We start from the raw sequence: 22108 nt of genomic DNA, 5'->3' as shown, positions 1-22108 counted from the left end.
CAGGTAAGTACTAATCACTTCCGTGTATATCATCTCGCCTTACAAAACCTTAAGAGGCAGTTATTATTTCTATTTTTAAAATGCAAAAGTTGAGGCTACGTTAAATAACTCATACAATGTCACTTCACTAAGAACGGGTAGAGGCAAAATTCAAGGTCTGTATTTTCCACTATCAGGTTGCTGCCCTAAAGTAAGATGTGGATTTGGCATTCTTTATATTTCTCTAACACATTCAAATTCAAAGGAAATGACAGATTTTGGTGACAATAACAGCTTACATGTCATAAGCATTGTCCACTATTCCATAATATCCACTATCCCATAATAAAACATTAACTTCTTTTTCTTAGTTACAATGCTTAAAAATTAAATTATCTTATTTTGAAACTCTATCCATAATTTGATTAAACAAGGCAATCTCCTCAGATTACTTAATGAGTGAACATACCCTTGGTAGGAGACTGTTAGTCCTGCCACATCAGAATTTTCACAGCCCAATGCAAAAAGGGAAAGGAATAGGAGGTACCCAAGGACAGATGATCCCAAGTAGAGCTTTGCAGCTCCACACACACTGATTCTGAATTTTTTCATGACTATACCCCCAGAGAATATTCCAAAGGCCACTGCAGGTATATTGATGAGCCCTGAGGAAAAAGAAAATTTTGTGAATCTCTAAAAGAAATATGAGTACACTCACACAAACTTTCTAAGGGATTATACAAAATTATACAATAGTTTCTGACTTATTATTAACTACTTGGCTAATTTAAGTTATAGAAACATAGAAATATTTAATAATTAGTTAATAGTTACTCTCCTGTTTCAAGATGACTAAATTATGACATGATTTCAAAAAAGATTAGTAGCACATTTCACATATACTGCCAACGTGATTCTCCCTTTCAAGTTCCCTAGGATCTATATGCTGTCCATGAAGGGCCAGTGTAATGGCGAAGTTCCTGAACAGCATGTGAGATGTGCTTCTTGCCTCCCAAAGCTTCTTTTCTTTCATCTTAGGTATTTTTGTGTCGTTTAATGAGGTAGAAATTTCACATTGGTTTCTTCATTGCACACTTTTTCCACTCACACCATAAAATGTGTCGCTCTTACTGTGTTGGTCAAAAAGTTCATTTGGTTTAAAGTAAAGTAAGACATTTTTCATTTTCACCAAGAACTTTATTGAACAACGTAGTCAGTAACCAAACAAACTTTTTGGCCAACCCAATAAAATGTTTACCATCTAAATATTCCAACTGGAAACATGAGCTATAATTTAATCCTAGCACCTACAGTTTGTTTCAGTTTATTTTATATGATTTCTCTTGAATTTAATATTTATGTTTATCCAAATATCAGGAAAGCTACAAGATAGTTTATTATTATATATTTTTGTATTATTAATTACTATTACTATTATTATTATTATTTCAGCACACTTGTTCAAGTTAAAGACCCTATTCTTTGTTACTATCCCAAACAAGAGTTATGAGGAATGTGTAAACTGTTTCGAGATGCTCAGCAGAATTACAATATAAACTGGAAACTTTGATTCCCATACAGGTGCATGAAAGCCTTAGCCATTAGGATGAAACAGTAATGAGTTATAGTAATAATAGTACTTTAGGATGTTTTTAAAGCTTTTTTCCCAGTGAAGTAAAAGTCTTGGTTATATCATGGACCCTCACAATATTACTCTAATGTTAGAAGAAATAAGTATTAAGATTTTTATTTTACAGAGAGAAAAAAAATGCAAGAAAAATTTACATATTCATATAACCAGTTGGGTGCAGACAAAGAAGTAAAATTAGCCATCCTTCTTGGGCATAATAAGAGGGTTTTTTTTCCCTCACAAATTAAGATAGTTTTCCATCACCTCACAGGTTTTTACTGTAACTTTACTTAATTCTAGAACACATCATAATACAATTCTAAATTTACTATGCTAGCTTAGCCACAAAAATAATAATGCTTTCTCTTATGATCATCTTTTCTCAAACAGTTCTCTTAATTTTTCCTTATTTGTCTGTGTAACATCTCCAAAAATTGAGAATGATAATCATTGCCAATGATAGTCAGTGTTGATGTATCTTGTCTACTACTTACTATCTTATTTAATCAAAAAATTTCAAGAAATTAAGCAAAAATAAAGAATTGCAATCTGTGTATTAAGAAGGAAAAGGAAAGATCATGTCCATGTAACTTCATAGTGATAGGAAAAGCCTAAATGGAAGATTCAGCTGTCTAATCAAATTTCTTTCAGTAGAAATTGGAATGGAAATTTTTTTTAAGCCCATACCCTTTAAAAACAAAACAAAACCATTTTATCACATACTTTCTAGTCCCTGACTTTGAAAAATTATTGTTGTTTATTTTTCTTTCATTTTATTTGTAAAATTAACACAAGAAAATGCTATTTCTAAACTTTAGAAAGAATGTGACCAACATATAAAAACATGTACAGTAAAATAAATTTTCATTGGATCAGTCGGCCCTTGAACACTTTAGGGAAATTTCTGTTTATTCTTTCCTCCATGTCATATCAAATGCTTTCTCTGAGAGAAGGGAAATGTGTCTTTTTTGTGCCTTTCCCATATTTTATTACAGAAAGGGTCATTCTCCCATAATCCAAAGAAGAAAGCTGAAGGAGAAAAGAGGGGTAGGAAAGAAGAAGCGAAGAAAGGGAGAAAATATATTTGTTGAATGAGAGCTATGTGAATTCACAATCCATTTTATATGTCTTTTTTCATCTTTATTTTAACCCAGTGATGCATTTCTTTTCACCATTCTATGGAAAATCAAAACAAATGTTAGGGATGTTGAATAATTTACCCACTTCCCTTACTCTGCTGTATCCCATACTTAATAATTTAAAATTACAATGCACTCAGGAAAGTATCCTAGTTATAATGACGTGGAATTACTAAACACTTTTTACTTAGCTCTCACAAAAGTACTTGAATTATCTATAGATATGCCAGAAACTATGAGGAATTAGAGTTCCAGGCAACCTTTGATAGATGGCTCAAAAAATCCTGATGATGAGTTTGTTTGGCTCTCAGAGTCCATTTCAGTATACAGAGTAGGGTCATGGATTAAAAGAAATCAGTCAGCCACAATTCAAAAGATAATTATTAATCAGATTCTTCCTGACAGTTTTCCAAAAATAATTATGCCCAGTGAGGAAATACAACTCAGAAGCTCAGGGGAAATAATGTTATTCCTGGCTGTATCACGTATGTATGTATGTATGATACATATGCATGATATTGGGCAGGCCATTGAATCTCTCAGAATCTCACATTCTTTCATCTGTGCTATTTACTCTTAAAGATAATTTTACAGGTAAAACATACTTCATTTATTATCTACTTAATAAAGGAATGAGATTACATGTAATTTCATTTCTTTTCTAAGTAACTTCCCCCCCAAAGACCCTTAATTTTCCTTTATGAAATGAACTTTTCAACTGGAAAATTTTAAAGAACTTATTCATCATTCTAGTGGGAGCAAAATCAAAGGCCCCCAAATCTCTAAGTGTTATGCATATCTTGAATAATGAGAAATAAACATATACTTAAAGGTATGTTCTTCACTACAATTCATGGGGAGAAGATGGTCTCTTCATTTTGATAAATGAATGTTGACCTCCTTCACATAACACAAAAACACTTTGTATTATGTGAACATACTTTGAAAAAAAATACTTTGAAATGGATTATAACCTAAATGTGAAAGTTAAAACAATCTACTAGGAGCAATATTTTAATTTTATTTTATTTTACATCTTTATTGGAGTATAATTGCTTTACAATGGTGTGTTAGTTTCTGCTTTATAACAAAGTGAATCAGTTATACATATACATATGTTCCCATATCTCTTCCCTCTTGCGTCTCCCTCCCTATCTCACCCCTCCAGGCAGTCACAAAGCACTGAGCTGGTCTCCCTGTGCTATGTGGCTGCCTCCCACTAGCTATCTACCTTATGTTTGGTAGTGTATATATGTCCATGCCTCTCTCTCGCTTTGTCACAGCTTACCCTTCCCCCTCCCCATATCCTCAAACCCATTCTCTAGTAGGTCTGTGTCTTTATTCCTGTCATGGTACTTTGATGGGGATTGCGTTAAACTTATAGATTGCCTTGGATAGTAAGGGCATTTTAGCAATATTAATTCTTCCAATCCAAGAGTGTCGGATATCTTTCCATTTTTTGTATCATCTTCAATTTCCTTCCTCAATGTTTCATAGTTTTCAGAGTATAGGATTTTTACCTACTAGGAGCAATATTAAGAAAACATTTTCATAACCTTGGGGTTTGACAAAGATTTCTTAAAACAGGCTCAAAATACCACTAATGAAAGAGGAAAAGATTAAAATTGGACTTGATTAAAATTAAGAAGAGTGAAAAGGCAAATTGAAGTCTGTGAGGAAATATTTGCAAAACATATATTCAATAAAGAACTTGTATCAAGAAAAAATACAGTACACCTACAAACCAATAAGAAAAAGATTGACAATCCAATTAAAATGGGCAAACGACTCAAACAGAATTAACAAAAGATAATGAAATGACCAACAAGCCTGGGAAAAAATGCTCAACATAGTTAGTCAGCAGATGAATGCAAATTAAGCCACAATAAGATACCATCACACCCCGTAAGAATGGTTACAGTGAAAAAGACTGACAATACCAAACATTAGAAGGATATGGAGCAATTGGAGCATTCTTACACTTCTAATGGGAGTAAACATTTGCACGACTCTTTGATGAAATGTTTTGGCAATATCAGCCAGATTGAAACATATTCCCTATGATCCAGCAATTCTACTCCGGGATATAGCCAAGACAAATGAGTGAATCTGCCTACCAAAATATGTGTGGAATGTTTGCGCAGTGTTACTTATGATAGCCCAAAGCAGTAAACAACCCAAATGTCCATCAACAAGAAAACAAATAAACTGTGGTATATTTATGTAATGGGATATTACACAGCAACGAGAAGAACAAACCACGACTACACGCAATAACATGAATGAATCTTGTAGATTTCACTTCCACTGAAAAAAGCTAGTTACAAAAGAGTACATAACTTACTCCATTTATATAAAGTTCAAAAACAGGCAAGCCTGATCGATAATGGTGGAGTTCAGAATAGTTATTAACTTGGAGAAGAGCATTGGGTAGGAGAAGTTTTGAGGGAGCCTTCTGGGGAACTGAATTGTGCTACGTGTTCTGGATAATGATCCACCACACAGATATACACATGTAAACATTTATCCAGCTGAGCTATACATTTAAGGTCTGTAGACCTAACTGTTGCTTATAAGTTATGTCTCTAAACACAAAAGAAATGTTAAAATAAAAAGAATGTCAAAATTTCATTCCTCTTCTAGTCTTCGTAAAGTCAGTATAAAGCTTTGATTGGCATGGATGGGGTGTGGGGTTAAAAAAAACCCTAAAATATCAATATTTCTTCAGGTCAACCATTAAATAATAAAATTAAATTAATTTGAACCAATTAATGTTGAAAGTAAAATTCAACAGTGATTATAGCCTTCACATTTAGAATTTAGGGGAAGGACAGCAGTTCAAAGAGTCAATTAGAATTGCGTCTGCTAAGTGCCCATTATCCAGGTTTATTATAAGAAATTTATACATCCCAAAATATGCTCAGCTGTTTCCTCTCACACACACACCCACCCTGGTCTCTTTCAGAGATAGATGAATAGAGCAATTTTTAAAATATTTTATGAAGAAGAAATTATTTTAAGCCATTGGAGTCTCCTATCATAAAGGAACATGTCCAAAGGAATAGAATATGTTTTATACTTTGAAACAGTAGCATTAAATAACACTTTTGTGGACTAAAGGAGCTAATCCAGGTTTTAAAGTATCCAATTGCTTACAGGATGGTGGTTATATATTTGGAGATTCTGGTTCTTCTTCATCTTTTTTTTTTGCCCTTGAATATGTCTCTTATTGGCTGTCCTGCTGGGCTAGAAACACAGTCCTTTTAAATAACCCAAATGCCAGGAATCAGAGAAGTCTTTCAACTCTGAGCAAACACAAACTTTGTTTTGCAATGCACACCTTTTAACCTGTCTGAATACTTACCTTTTGTAATCCTAGAAACTGTTCAGGTAAAATGGCCACTGTTATGAGGTTTCAGCTACACTTGAAAGACAAATATCCAGTACTAACAATCTCCTAATAAAATGCATATTTGGTCTATGTGATATTCTCGTGGTCATTCACACATAGTTCTGAACAATTTTTGCTACAAAGTCGTACCACAGACTATCTAAATATTTTACTCTGCTAGATTTTTTCGCTTACTTTTTGAAATGCCACAAGTCACCTTCAGTCTAAATATTGGAACAATTTCTCTTAAATTACTGAGGATTAACAAGACACAGCTGATATTGCCTATTGGAAAGCAGAAGGACAGAGAAGCATACCGATAACAAAGTTGGCCTTAGAGGATGACTGCCCATACTGTTGCTCAATGTACTTCGGTTTATAAGTCACCATGCCAAATAAGGAATTGAACTGAACGGTGCTTGCACACAAATATAAGAAGTACACTGGATTTCCAAAAAGACTCTTCAGTGATGGAAGAAAATCTATGAGACAAAAATAGCATGGAGTAATTAAAGACAGTGTCACACTTGGCAGAAGATACAGCCATGGCATCAGGGCTTAGAGGCTGAGTCTCATTGTCATGGTTCTGAGGAGCATTTATAGCGTGGTACACACACGCATTCTAGATATTAAGCCATTGGCACAAGTCAAGGCTGAGTTCCGGCCAGGCTCAGATCCAGACATAAGCACTCACTTCTACAGGCATAAAATCTAGATTATAAATTAGAGTGTCAGACAGGAACAGATTCCTCTGATGTGGGTAAAAGACATAAGGGATAAGAATACTCCCTCACCATTGAGCTGGGAGTCATGGACAGGACATTAAGAACTTGAGTTTTCTGGTCTCTCTCCTTCAAACTTGGGTCATAGGTGCAGAGAAGGGAATATGAAAGTTATCTCCAGTTAATTATTGTTAGAAATGAGCTTTGGCATTCTCCCTTCTTCTTTTACACAGCCAAACAGAAATGTGATGATTTTCTATAAATGTCAGTATTGCTGGGCCAGTTGAGGGGGACCAGTCTTTCTCATGGCCACCCTTTTCCATGTGGAGGGTATTCACTAGAACATGTCTGACCTTTGGCCCTATGCCACAATCCTTTGATCACTAGTGGGACACATGCACTAGAGCACATTTTCAAGTGGGTGGATGCCATCTGTTAAACGGCCACAAGCCCTGAAGATTCACTCTTTCTGTCCACCCAGGTGAATGTGAAACAGCCCTCCCAGGGAGGGGCAGTTGCAAGGTCTACACTGAGGAAGTGTAAAGGTGGGGACAGCAGCAAAGAAGGTTACCAAGACTCTGGGTCAAGTTCTTCAATCAGTTTCCCAGTAATAAAGCTGACTTTTTAATAATCTTCATTTCTGCTTCCTGTACAGTTTCTCAGTTTTTTCTGAACACATGAAGTGGAGAGAGGGGTATTATTTATAGATCGCCTATAAAGTTTCAACAGGAAAATGGAAAGTGTTTCAAAATCAAGGAGAATCTGGCTCACCTCTTGCCATTTCCATGATTTTTGCTTTTTCTCCAAGAGGTGTTTGGTAGTCTGTGTGATCATCCATAATAAACTTAGATTTCTCAGAGGAGGAATTGGAATCCTCTCTGCTCCGGGGTCTTGGTAGACTCTTTGGTAAATACCAGAAAGGCACAGCTGCCAGAAGACTTATGCTTCCTGCTATTAGATAACCAAGCCACCAGGCACCCACCCACTGTGGATCCTTTGGGGTGATGTTTATATGATCTGAAAAAGAGAGAGGGTGGCCAAAGAGCATATACAGCAAAGCTAGTGTGTTGAAGAGTCCTCTTTTAAAAAAAAAAAAAAATCCAAATGTTACCTCTATCACATCATAAAAATACCTAATAATTCATACATGATAACCTTTTCTAATCTGAACATTATTGTTATCTTGCTTTTTGAAGGAAAGAGGGTGTTTTTAGAGCATGATTATTTCTCCTTTTGTTTCTTTGATTAAAAGTATAGAGTCTACATACTGGAAGGGGTCTCACTCTGCTCTGGGCTTCTGTCTGGACCCATGACAGGAAAAAAGCAACATGTGAGAAAGAATTATGAGGGCTTAAAACCTTCTGCCAGCTACCCCACATGAGTACCACTTTCATCTGATTTACATATTCAATGTTTGTCTAAGACTTTACTGGAAGAAACAGTTACGCCCTATGCCCTCTGGCCCAAATCTAGCCTGAGCCACTCAGAATGTTATTTATTAAATGATGATTGAGAATACTTCAGAGCTATTCTAGGTCCGAAGCAAGATTTGTATATGTAATTAAAACATCAATATCTAATCATCATAAAATTTTATTTTTGATACTGTTTCTTATTTGACTAAAAGGTAAAGCATTGACAAAGTTTTTTAACCAAATCAAGTTTTTTTTTCTATATAAGAACCTATGAAACATATTATTATACTCTACCTCTACAACATTCTATGAGAATCCTTTGACAACTAGGCTCAATTGGTACTACGTTATACTCACTACAGTGTTTTAACCAGTTTACCGCTGCATGTGCATTGCTTCCCTTTCACAATTTTTCTCTGTACCACTCATCACACCAACACTTTCTTATGTATATCAGTTTCCACGACCAGATTTTAAACTTCATGAAGTAAAGGAACGCAACTATTAGGTTGGCCAAAAAGTTCACTCTGGTTTTTCCATAACATCTTACAGAAAAAGCCGAGCGAACTTTTTGGCCAGCCCAATATCTTGTTCGCTGTGGTAGAACATCACTTGAGATAGAGTAGATGTGAAATAAATTTGGTAGTAATAATGAATAAATGAATAAATAAAATTTTTGGAATGTGTATTCCAGCTTATTTGATTAAAAAAGAACAACTAGCCCAAGAGTTTTGCATTCTTTTTTAACACACAATAATCATTTATAATGCACACTAATGACAATGCAATTCCAGAATTTATAAAAATGAAACTTGTTTTCTTGTTTTTTAACTGCCTTCTAGGGTGTCTTTTAAAAAAACAGATGAATTTTATCTATGTCAAGGGACTACATCTTATATAAGGAAAGGAACAAATTAATAACTATGGAAAGATGAGGCCTCCATTTATTCCCTCCACAAGCATTCGCCCAGAAGGAAAGTTAGTCTCACTATAATATGCCTTCTACTAAAACAGACTCGTACATTAAATAAGGAAATTTTAGTTGCCAGAAGACTTTCAATCTTTGGCCTTTCTGACAAGTCCAGAAATATGTTATCAATTGATGCGACTGCAGTAAATGTTGATTCACCTGAAACCAACAAGAGCCAACAAGTAACCACAGTTGTTAGTCTTAACTAAGCTGGAATGCCTTTGAACTGGGAAACCAGAAGTGGAAACTAATACATCCGAATAACAAACTATGGGTCGTCCGGTTCTAATCACCACCTATTTTTCAGATTCCATACACATACAATCATGTGTGATGATTGTATCAGTAATAAGTTTTCCATGGATTATTTCCACTTTATGAAAGACTACCATCCTGTCATTTTATAAAAAGGCAACTTGATATTTTCTGTACTATTCCTATTAAAAAATTACAGTAACTAAATAAGGTAAATGAATAAATAGAAATAAACTCCCTTACCTAGATTTACAAAGCCAACGTCAACATACAGTTTGGCACATAACGAGCCTAACAGGAAGCCAAAGATTGGTCCTATAATTGCAACCGTCTGCACACACCCTGCACCAAAAAAAAAAAAAAAAAGTGCAATTTCTTTGCTCTTGTAAATTAATTTTTAAACAAGAAATGTGCATAAGATTCAGTTAGTCACTGAAAATGTTTCCTCAACTCTTCCCTTAAGTGTGCTTGATTTGTCCATTTTTCAGCCTCATTGAATCGGAAATAAGTCCTCCTCAGTGTTGGAAGAAGGATGAACATTTTTAAGGCATTAATTATCTCTTAGTAAGAAAATAACACTAAGACTCTGAAGAAGTTAATTTCCCCAAATGGAGCAAATTTTACTCCCTTAGGATTAGATTCCCCCTAGTGATAAAAATCAGAATTATACTATTTTGACAGTCTTTCAAAAACCTTTTATGGTCAGTTAAACTTAAAACTTGTTTTGACATTAAAATTGATTTCTTCCATGGTAATGAAATGTGCTTGCATTCAGAGCTTCTGGGGGACCATCTGCAAGTGCAGTAACTATGCAGCCAGCAAAGGAGCTAGACTTGGGAGAGGGGAGAGGTGTCCTCTGGAACGCTCACGACCCACCTGGGCAGCTTTAACAGGCAGGTGGAGCAGATCTCCCAAATGACACCATTTTTAGTAACCAGAAAGATTGCTCTTCCTTGAAAAATATCTCCCATCTGCCTTTCATTTCATCACTGAGCTTACACACATATCCCTGGGAGAGTGATTTAAATTAACTGGAGGAGTAAATAGCAGTTACCAGATCCTTTTCAGAATAGAAGAGAGGGCAAAGCAGAGTGAGCAGGCTCTGAGCTCCTGGACAGGACAGGGACACCCTGACGCCTGTGTGCATCTCTTGGCTGCAATCTTTCCTCTGGTCCCCAGAGTAATTGCCTAGCATGTGCCATGGAGTTTCTGTTCCAATTCTAGGTCCTAATCTATGCTACAGTTTTCCATTAGAACTGGTGCCCTGTTTTTAACTACAGCATGCCTGGATATCATCAGAGACCTCTGGAGTTCTGTGTGAGTAGCCAGGGCAGAACCATACCATGGACCTACCTACAGCCCCCTCAATGAATTTAAATCTTGTCCTTCTGTCTCTGAGGGTGAGACTCTCAAAAGGTCAGAACCCCCAAAATCAAGACTAATGTATGAAACAGAACAAATTTAGCTTCCGAGACATAAGAGGCACTCGATAAATACTGCTTCCATTCGTTTACCTTTGGAGTTTGCTGTATTTTGGGTTTTGTGATTTTAGCTGCTGGTTTATCTGCTGGGGCCTGTCCAGACGTATGGTTGGCTCAGGCCTTGCTCTTGTCCTTCTTCTGTATCCATGAAGATACTTGCACAAGTCATATATCACAGCAGTTGAGCTCACAGATATTTACTTTTAATCTGATATTCTTTCCCTAATGCAATAGGTCCTTCTAACTGAAGTTCCTTCGCTATCTAAATCCTCAGTGTGGACTTCAGAAAAATGCAAACTGAATAAAGGAGTTGGATATGAAGTATAAAACCTTCCACACCCTATTTAGTTGAGAATGAAGTTGAGAAAACCAGGTACCCTGTATCCCAAGAAGATGAATGAGGTGGACATTACCAATATAGAAAGCCGCATTGTCCTCATTAGCAAAATCATCAAGGTAGGCGATGCCTAGAGGCTGAATGGGAGTTTCTCCAATGCCACGAAGAAGGTTCCCCAGGAAGACATAAGCCCACATGGAGGAGCCAGCATCAATTTCACATTCTTGAAAGGAAAGCAAATGAGGTTGAAATTCGATCACTATCGAAGTTAAACATTTATTCAGCATGTCTACAAGTTGTCCTAAAGTTGCATTAGAATGCAGAAGTGAAATTTGCTATAAACCTAATTTGATAGGAGTTTGAGCAAGATATTTTAGGCAGTGTAAATCCCCCAGAGAACAAGGAAATCTATTGCTTCTTGTTCCTGTCCCCTTATTTCTTATTTTCTTTCTTTTTATTTCATATTTATAATGAATTCTTTGAATTTCTACGCTCCAGTAACATTCAATATCCTGTCTGGGACAAAGTACAAAAATTTGAACAAGGCTTTTCTCACCTTAATCTTCAAACTTTTCTATTTTGCAACAGAAATCACTTGTAATTTTATTGCTGAACAAGTTTTATCTGAAATTCAAAATTTTATATGGTTGATACTTCAAATTTGAACATCATTGCCTACAGTTATAACTGTTTGATAGTGAATGGCCATGTTAAGGGCTCACGTTTCAGAAACAAATTCATATAAAAAGTTAAAACCTTATATGCCTCAGTTGTATAACTATTCCAACAAAAAGAACCTTTTGACAGTATTTTTAGAGGGAAAGTCAAAGCTAACAATTTTATAATGCTTTCATAAAAGTCACGTCTTAATATGAACATGCGAAGTAGAATAATTACTCCCATATAATAAATTAAATATACTTTGAAGAGTTTGGTGACTTTAATAAAAGCAATAATATTAACCATCTATAAAGAAATCACCACTTCTGGGTCAGCCATGTGGAATTCTGGACATGCTAACGAAATTCCCCAAATCCTCTCTTGTGTGGAAAGCAAGGCACTGGGCTAAGTGGTTTGCAGACATTTTCAAATTGAATTCTCCTAATAACCCTATGAGGCAGGAGATATCTTCTCCTCTAGTAACCTTGAAAGTGATTTTTGAAGGTAAAGTATGGGTTATGAAGAACTGGGGTGAGCGCTTTTGTACAGATGAGTCAGACTCTGTGACAGAAAAGATTACTATGTAGTCATGTTGCTTTTAGTTCTGATTCTGCCTCTTCTAGAAATGTAGCCAAGTGACCAGGGATTTTTCACTTATCTTCTCTGGATTTCTATTCCACTCCCCAAAATATAATGGGGACTCCTTTTTAAAAATTGATTCCAGGGCTCCCCTGGTGGCGCAGTGGTTGAGAGTCCACCCGCTGATGCAGGGGACACGGGTTCGTGACCCGGTCTGGGAAGATCTCACATGCCGCGGAGCGGCTGGGTCCGTGAGCCATGGCCGCTGAGCCTGCGTGTCCGGAGCCTGTGCTCCGCAACGGGAGAGGCCTCAACAGTGAGAGGCCTGCGTACCGCAAAAAAAAAAAAAAAAAAAAAATTGATTCCAGTGTCAGTTCCAGCCCTGACATTTGTGGGGTTCTATGCTTGTTGGTAGAGGAGTCTTGTAGATAAGTGTAGACACCTTTGCTTTGTGCATTCCAGTACAGCGGCTACAAGCCACACGTGGCTATTGAAATTTAAATTAATAAAAATTACATGAAATTAAAACTCCATTTCTCAGTCACACTGGCTATATTTCAAGTACTCAATAGTCTTGTGCAACTAATAGCTATTGTACTGGACAGTATAGATACAGAACATTTCCATCATCGTGGAAGTTCCCGTGGAGAGCGCTGTTCTAGAGTATTTGGGTGAAACGGGGTTTGTGCGCAAAGCATTTTTGAGAAGAGTCCTCTATTTACCCCACTAACCCCTTTAGGATAAGCCTTGTGTCCACTATGTCTAATATCCACATAAATCTATGACTTTAAGGGAGCAGGATCTCATCTAAAGGAAAGAAAAGGATCGAGTTGTGAGTCTTATACTCTGGACCTGTCTAATAACTCGTCTCTTCACATTAAAATATCTTCATTCCCCACCCTAAACCCTATGCCTCTCTTTTTAACATTAAAGGCTTAAATATTTCCTAACTAGTTGTATTGTCATTTATACCATGTCTCTCCCCTGACTGTCAGAACCAAGAACAAAATAAAATATCTTCAATGACTCTACATTGTGTACAGGTGAAAGTCCAAATTCTTTAGCTCATCTCCTTGCCTCTTTATATGGACCTGAATTAAACTTACTGTCCATTATATTCTTATATAAACAAGCCCTCTGTTCTCATCCGTTGATTTTTATATGCCTTCCTGAATTTACCTATTACCTTCTTTCACATTTGCTTTTTCTTCTAGAATGCTTTCTTTTCATATAGCATGACAGGGTACATTTGTTTACATGTTTATGATCACCCCATTTTCACCCCTCATGTTTCAATATTTCTTTTACTCTTTTGGCCCTTCCCTTCATTCAAACAGCCAGACTTCTCAGGTTCATTGACCAGGAAAAGGACATCTCAGAAGGAAGCATTATTGAGGATGTTAGGGGAGTGAAAAGGTTTTATGATGTAGATAAAAGATTTAGATGAGTAGCAGGTATATAAAGAAGGACTTCCACACTGCCTCTGTAGAAATGGATTCCCCAGCCTAGGGGTAGGGAGTAAGATGAGGGTGGCGGGGAGGTGGTGTTGAGCATATTTATGCTAAAAGGCTATGGAGAGAGGATTTGAGCACCTGCCAGTGCAGCACCCCAGAGACATAGCAAACACCTGTGGGTAGATTCATGGACTCCATGAGTGAAGAGAACCTGTGCCACTGTGGCCAGGAAGAACTCAGGGAGGTAGTAAGATCCTGAAGATGAGATGGCTGCACAGTATAGCTAGGCATCCCTGCCCCTGCCTCTTCACAGGGTTTCCAATGCCTAGAGTAACACAGAAGAGATGGTTCCCATGCTCCCAAGGGTGGCCCACACATAGCCTTGCTTTGCAGTATGGGTCAGCCATGTGGAATTCTGGATATGCTAACGAAATCCCCCAAATCCTCTCTTGTGTGGAAAGCAGAATTATTTCCATGTTTCCATGATGTTCACTTTTGCATCAGAGAGAGCCACTGTGCTAAAAAGGACACGAACATGGACATAAGATGACCCCAAGATGACATGTATGAACAAACACTGTGGCCAGAGGGATTTTAGATATTTAGGCTGACAGAGGACTACTGATAACACCAAGACCTCCCCTCCCACAATCTTCTCCTTTACTATAATGTAAAGCTCCCTGGAATGTAAGCAACCCCTGGGAACATGGATAGAGGTTAGGGACAAATTGACTGAGATTACGTTTTTGCCATTCTGATGAAAAGGGGCTGAACGTAGAAATCAAGTTGAGTTTGGGGGAAAAATATATTTCTTTTATATCTGAGCAACGGGCTGAGGTTTGTACATGCTAAACTAGTTTTACCCTGTTTCACAGCTTGCCTTGTTTGGAACCGCTGGAAGCTTTGCTCAGTCACCAGCAATTAATGCCCCATCTTTCCATAATATTTGATTGTCTGCATATTTTCTTAGGATCTCATCTCTGCTTTATATTCTAGGAATTTTTATGGCACTGTAATATCTCAAGTAGTAAAGCTTTTGACAGCAAAAAATCACATAGATACTTTTTGTTCATATTAAAGCACCTATAACGTCTTTCAAAAGAGCTTGTTTAGTCAAGTAAAAAATAATCATCTTACCATTATTTATTTTGGATTGTGATTTTTCCATAACTGAGATTGGTAACGGACTGTTTGACCCCAGGAAACATGGAGAGATGCTGAAAGTGGAATTGGAGAAGGGAGAATACCTTTCATATCTGTACCTGTATAAAAAAAGCATTTTCTTTACTACGAGCTCATTTAACATCATGCTAAAAATATTATATGTGTACTACTTGACTCATTAGGGGAGCTGGTTGAGTTTATAGCTCTTGCAGAATCTGAATCACTAAACCAAACCAGCATTTAGTTCACAGATATTACACCATATCTGAACCAATTACCCAGTGTCATGAAAGAAAATAAAAGAATGATTTAGAGAGGCTCATTTTAATATAAAATAATGACTATAATCACCTACTCGATTGGTGAAAAAATATCCAACCTTTCATAAAATCATGATTATCCCTAAAAGCAATAATTTAACAATCATGGCCATTGGCACACTGTACTTAGAGTTGTAAATGTAGTAGAACACCTGAAATGTGGTTTCTAGAGAACTGATAATGATACATAGGCTTTTTGAACCATTTTTCTAGATGGTATCCTTTTCCTCTTCAGTTTATTAATCTGGCTCTAAGTTATTTCTAATTTCACCCTTTCCTCTGTTTATAAGGTTACCATAGCAGCTGGATTGAAGAGCCAGTGCCAAATGGTAGGGTTGCGATCATTCTATCTACGGCCCCCCAGTGCCATACTCCCTCTCAAATTATCCTTGAGGAGCCAATTTCTTTGCCCTGCATGCACCCTTCAGAGTAGAGGTGCCTGATAAAAGGACATCACATCACCTTGATTCTCATTTTGTTCAGGCACTATGTGACTAAAGGCTAATAATCATAGTGGTGTTTGAAATATCAATAGTAAAAACCTATTCAGCATGATAGGGACAAGGTGTATTGAGTTATTAACATATTCAGATTGATAAGTCAGTTACCTTATTATCAGTGTTGCATAACCTGCACCTCAGTGGGTCTATGAACCCCACTGGAAAAGTAAGAACATTTTTGTATGTATGTGAGTATTTAAGGGAAGAGGTTCATAGTTTTTGTCACTTTTATCAAAATGGGTCCTTGACCAAAATTAGTTAAGAACCACTTAATGAGGATAACTGTTTTTTAATTTCTAGCTACAGGGGAGAGCATTTAGTATTAAAATCATGGTAAATATAATTTTCTTTCTTTAATATAATTCCAGAGATACCAGAGACTATTATAATGCCTAAAGACTCTTTAAGTTGACTGTCAATAGCAATTATGTAGCATTTTGAAAATTTTTAATTACTTTAGCTTTCAGTTTAATCTACCAAAAGGCAACTGCTGCACGCATAATTATTTAGATTTTGAATAAATAGAATTTTATGTAAGTGCCGCCTGTGTCACTAATTACTATCTATGACACTGAGAAAAATCAATTAACCTTTCCAAATTTCGTTTTCCTTAGTTGTAAAATGGGGATTATAGATATGGTCTGTGCCTATTTAGGTTCTATTGGATGAGACAAACAATTGAACAGGGGACCAATGGTATAAATGATTTTAAATCAGGGATATTAGTTCTGACCTGGCTTCCAACCCCGACTGACACAGTGTGCGTGAAGTTCCACAGTAGCCTCCTCAATAGTCTCTCTGCTTTCACATTTGCCCCTCTGGAGTTATTTTCCCAATCTGTAGTCACTGTGTCCCTTTAAAAATATGTCAGGGGGCTTCCCTGGTGGCGCAGTGGTTGAGAGTCCGCCTGCCGATGCAGGGGACACGGGTTCGTGCCCCGGTCCGGGAAGATCCCATGTGCCGCAGAGCAACTAAGCCCGTGAGCCATGGCCGCTGAGCCTGCGCATCCGGAGCCTGTGCTCCGCAATGGGAGAGGCCACAACAGTGAGAGGCCCGCGTACCGTAAAAAAAAAAAAAAAAAAAAAAAAAAAAAAAAGATTGTGCCATTCTGCTCAAAACTCTCCTCTGTCTTCTCATCCCATTCTGAGGAGGTAAAGTCTTTGCAATGATCTGTGTCCTTACTACCAGAGGTGTTGTCTGCAGACCAGCAGCATCAGCTGAATCTCAACCCCAGCCCCAGAGCTACTGAATCAGAATCTACATTTTACCAAGAGCCTCCGGTGATTCCAGTGTCCATCAGAGTTTGAGATACAACCTTGACGTCTCCTCTGTACCCCCTCACACTGTCCCCTTGCTCATCCCTGCAGTAGACCACATGCCTGACTCCCTTCTCCTGCAGGAATGTCCCATTCACTGTTCATTTAGCCTGGAATCTTCCCCAGATGTCTGTATGGCTGTCTCCTCATCTCTTTCAGCCCTTCACAAAGGTCACCATCTCAGTGAGCCATCCCCTGAAAACCCTACTTTAAACTGCAACGCTCTGCACTCTCTAATGGGTCTCCCTGGGTTATTTTTCTCTGTAGCACTTAACGTTTCTGGCATATCTCATTATTTGTCTGTTTATTTATTATCTATCTCTTCCTAGTAAGATCCGTGAGAGCAGAGATTTTTGTCACTATTCTATCCCCGTTACCTAGAACAATGATCAATACATATTTATTAAATTCATGAGTTAGATGCGTAAAATAGATAGCCAGTGGGAAGCAGCCGCATAGCACAGGGAGATCAGCTCGGTGCTTTGTGACCACCTAGAGGAGTGGAGTAGGGAGGGTGGGAGGGAGGGAGACGCAAGAGGGAAGAGATATGGGGACATATGTATATGTATAGCTGACTCACTTTGTTATAAAGCAGAAACTAACACACCATTGGAAAGCAATTATACTCCAATAAAGATGTTAAAAGAATTCATGAGTTAGATGAACTAACACACGTAAGGCTGAACACGGTCTGTTGGGGGTAGTCCCTCAATAATTGATGTCCATAACTAATGTTATGTTTAGTTGCACATTGAGGGTGTGTCTGCTAGGCAGAGTACACTCCTCATTGACAGAACAAAAACTACATTTTGGACAAGTACCCAGTTAGTGACTAATGCTGTGAAAGGTTGGAAAGAAGTTATTGTAGTAATCCTCAGTAGACGGCAAACTTCGTGAAGGAAAGAACTGTGTATGGGTTTTTTTTTTGTTTCATTTCATTTTGTTTTTTCCCCATTACCTGGCACAGTACCAGACAAATGGCAGACACTAAATAATAAATGAACAAATGTATCTTTCAACATATAAAAGGTGGTTGATAAGAATCTGTGTTTGTTTGGCACCCTTTGTCAGCACTAGCCTGTCTGGCTTCTCTTAGCTATACTTCTCCTTCTGGTTTTCTTGTATTAGTACGTGATATTTGTCATCAACTTGAAGTAATACTATTATTAATCTCAACGCAACACCTTTGAGACAACTCATTGCTATTTCTGGTTAAAACCAGCTGGCTTAATTATCTGAGGAGGGTTGAAAACAACACACAACAAGAATGACAAAACTCCTAGTTATGTCAGGAAACTTGGTAAGCATTTTACCTGTGTCATTCCATTTAATATTTGCAACAACATTACAAGCTAAGTATTATTTTTAATACCTGTAATACCTATTTTAAGGTATTATAAAGTGAGGCCTAGGAAGGTTAGATGACATGCCCAAGGTCATGTAGAAGAGCTACTGATGCACTGCAGAATGAGTTAGGTCAAGGGTCAAGGATTTATCTAGCCTCTGAACCTACTTTGAAATTTTAATATTTTTAGTAGTGGAACTCTTTTCCCTCACTCTGAGCGAACTGTTGCATGGAAGTTCAATGACTAGAACAGATAACACAGATATGGATCAATCAGGAGTTAGGTGGATTGGAGACCCTTTTCCTCAGCCTTCTCCTTTGTCTCCTCCTTACCCACTGGCCACATATAACACCTATGCATAACCTCAGTGATGTAAGGAAACTTCTGCCCTGTGGAAAGGAGGCCAGATAGGTGTCCAAAGAGTAGGCAGAAGTCTTGAAGCCACAGATCCCTCTTCATGTAAAGACAAAGGGGCCAGAGAAACCACCCAAATAGGCAGGAAAGATCCCACACAGAGGATTCTGTGATCTTTACAGATTGGACACAGAAGTCAAAATCAAATTATATAAGTGACCTGGGAATCCAAGAAAAAGTTTGGACCAGATCATTTCTAAGTCTCTCCAGATCTCAAATGTCATGGTATGATGGTCTAGAGTGGACAGTCATCAAAGAATTACTTGATATATAATTTCCTAAAACATTCTCTTGCTTTAAAACCTCTTGGTAGTCACTTGGCTCAGTAGACAATGGACGACCACAGAGGAGAAGCAACATGTATATGTGTGAAGAAGTCCTAATGCTGTTTTTAAGAATCCAGCTCTATAATTAGACACCTAACCCCGAGTAGGTCACCAGACTCTCTAGGTCATGGTCCTTAGCTCTAAAATTTTAAAAAGATAAAATATGCTCTCCTGCCTCACAGGTTGTTGTAAAGGTGAAATGATATGACAAAATCTTTGGAAATACTAAAGTTGTATGCAAGAACTAACAAAAGTATCAACAGTAAACTTCAGGGTTAAAGAATACAAGCACCCCCACTTCCACTGAGAAAGTTCTATGAGATAACACTTGAACATCGTATAGTTATTTCAGTTGGTCATGTATCCCTAAGTCAATGATCTGCCAGTCAATTGTACCATGATCCAGCATACTGTCTGTAGCATTCATTTATTACCCCTTTGACACTCATTTGACATTTACCACATAATTTATTACTTTCTCTTTACTTATATATTTTGCCTCCACATCTAAGTTAAAGCATTTGAAAGAAGGCATAATAGTGAAAATTTCCCTTTAAATTTTGTTGACATAAACACGTAGTAGTATATTGAAAAAAATTTTTTTACAGATTATTAAATCATAAGTGAAATTGTTAGCATTTTGAAATTTTGCCCAAAGTGGATGTAATAAAAATAAGATAAATTATCATGGTTTAAGACAGGAGTTGTTTTCTTAAATTTAAATAATTAATTGTAATCATCATGCAGTTGTTTGTTAAGGCAAGAAAAAGATGTTTGCTTTAGACTTACTGCTCCATGAAGAAATGAGGCATTGCAATGAGCAATGTTCCAACGCCCATGATTAGGCACCCTGCTCCAATTATTTTTGGCCTGTGAAGTTTGGCTCCAAAGTAGCTAACAAATGTTATAACTAAGAGATTTCCTTTGGGGAAAAGAATAAAATGTTCATAAGTTAGACAACTTAGAAAAAGTCATCAGCATAACTAAATGACTATAACTAAATGAATGAATGTCTATAGCAGGTTTGGCAATGTTTTGTTTTGACTAAACCATCTCCCACCATCTTCCCCATCATTTGTCTTTCTTTCCTTTAATCTGAGATGACTGGAACTATCTTCAGAGTCATTATTTCAATCATCTCATCCTTTTATCAAAATATTGATATTTTTATAAACAACCCTTCTACCTTGTTTTCATCCACCTTAATTATGTGTCCATTTAAAGTGTTTTATCAGTAAATCAAATTGTAGAAGACTTCCTTTAGTTCTCTTAAATTTTCCTTGGTGATTTTGAAGTAAACTGTATTACTCTTCATTTGTTCACATTTTCTATTAAAACTTCTATTGGTTTCCCATTCGGTCTTGAAACATACATCATATAGTATTGCTTTAGCTGATATTCCCGAAAGAAAAAACAAACACAACTGTACCTCACTTAAAATGAAATCAAATTATGAAATGCATATTTATATAATTTTTATAAAAATATAAGATTCAAAATACAAATAAAAATTACTCCACGTAACTTCAGAAATACATCAGTTATATAAACTCAATGTATGCTCATAATACAAATTTTATAAAATAGAAAGTCTCCATAAATTATACCCATCTCTTTTTAAAAAAAATAAAGAATACATTTTTTTGAAGGTGGGACTTAAGCCTTTCTAAAATATCTCTAGTGAAGGATGTGATAAATTACTTTTAGTTGATGATGGTGTTAACTGATTAAACATCCTTTAAGGAAGATTTTCTAATGCTTTGCTGTGCACAAAAATTACTGGAAAGGAGTGGTGGGGGAAATAGAAACATTAAAAATGCAGAACCTTGACAGCTCTCAACAGTTTCTGATTTCATGGATTGGGGAGAGGGATGCAGGCCAAGAAATCTGCATTTTTAATACTAGTTCAAATGTGTTGACAGAGATGGTTCCTGGAACATGCTTTGATAAACATTGCTTAGGGTCTTAGATTTCAAGGGGCTTTAAAGTTTTAGCTATTTGCATTTGGAATATTTAGTTTTTAAGGACTGTGGTGTTAGATAAAGTAAAACTTAGCAATTCTCCAGCAATTGATTGTGATGGCTGTTGGGTGGCCTTGCTTTGACATTCTCAATGTTTTCAATTTTCCAGAGAGAGTAGTTTCCTTACATCTGTAAGCAATCATCTAATGTACTACTGTTTATTCACATTGCCAGCTTTAGTCAAGTGCAAAAAGAGCAGCAATTTTTGTAGCCTTGAGGGCAATAGCAATAGTGAAAAAAGCTTGCTCTAGGCTCCAGTGGCTCCAGGCTTTATGGCTCCAGGAAGAATTAAGCTCTTTTGAATTTTCATATCAAAAAAACTTGAGTATGAAATTTCTCATTTGACATTTAAGTACTTAGTAGAAGAAATTTTGTACCATATTGATAATTATGTCTATAGTTTTGCTAATGTGTCACAGTAAATAAACCAAACTGAAGTGAAAGTTGACTTTCAGTTTATAGGTAATGTGTCCCCACCACCACCACCAGTATCTCCCTCCCCAACTCCCATACCACCAACATGTCACAATAAAGGACTCATGTTTACAGGCTGTTTCTGTGTTACATTAGTGGGTATGCCAAACACTACATAATACCATTTGAGCTTCTGTGATGTCTGTAGAAGTTTTTGCTTCCTTTATTTAGTATCTTTTCTGAGTTCTCAGAAGATACACTTAGAAAATAAATAG

At 36.8% G+C, this 22108-nt stretch overlaps 1 protein-coding gene across 1 annotated transcript in view; it reads right to left on the bottom strand.

Annotated features, from left to right (window-relative positions):
* SLCO1C1 (solute carrier organic anion transporter family member 1C1) overlaps nt 1–22108 on the bottom strand; it is a 46914-nt gene that overhangs the window by 14443 nt on the left and 10363 nt on the right. The window contains exons 3-9 of the mRNA XM_022577721.2: nt 20188–20320; nt 15150–15274; nt 11396–11542; nt 9745–9843; nt 7633–7878; nt 6457–6621; nt 449–644 (exon numbers count right to left, since the gene is read on the bottom strand). Coding sequence (XP_022433429.2) covers nt 449–644; nt 6457–6621; nt 7633–7878; nt 9745–9843; nt 11396–11542; nt 15150–15274; nt 20188–20320 — 1111 coding nt within the window. The remainder of the gene's footprint in view (nt 1–448; nt 645–6456; nt 6622–7632; nt 7879–9744; nt 9844–11395; nt 11543–15149; nt 15275–20187; nt 20321–22108) is intronic.

This window comes from Delphinapterus leucas, chromosome 11 (genome assembly GCF_059928025.1).
Source record: "Delphinapterus leucas isolate spDelLeu-1000000601 "Yukka" chromosome 11, BTC_Dleu_Yukka2, whole genome shotgun sequence".
NCBI lineage: Eukaryota > Metazoa > Chordata > Mammalia > Artiodactyla > Monodontidae > Delphinapterus > Delphinapterus leucas.
This window is presented reverse-complemented; position numbering and strand designations above follow the sequence as displayed.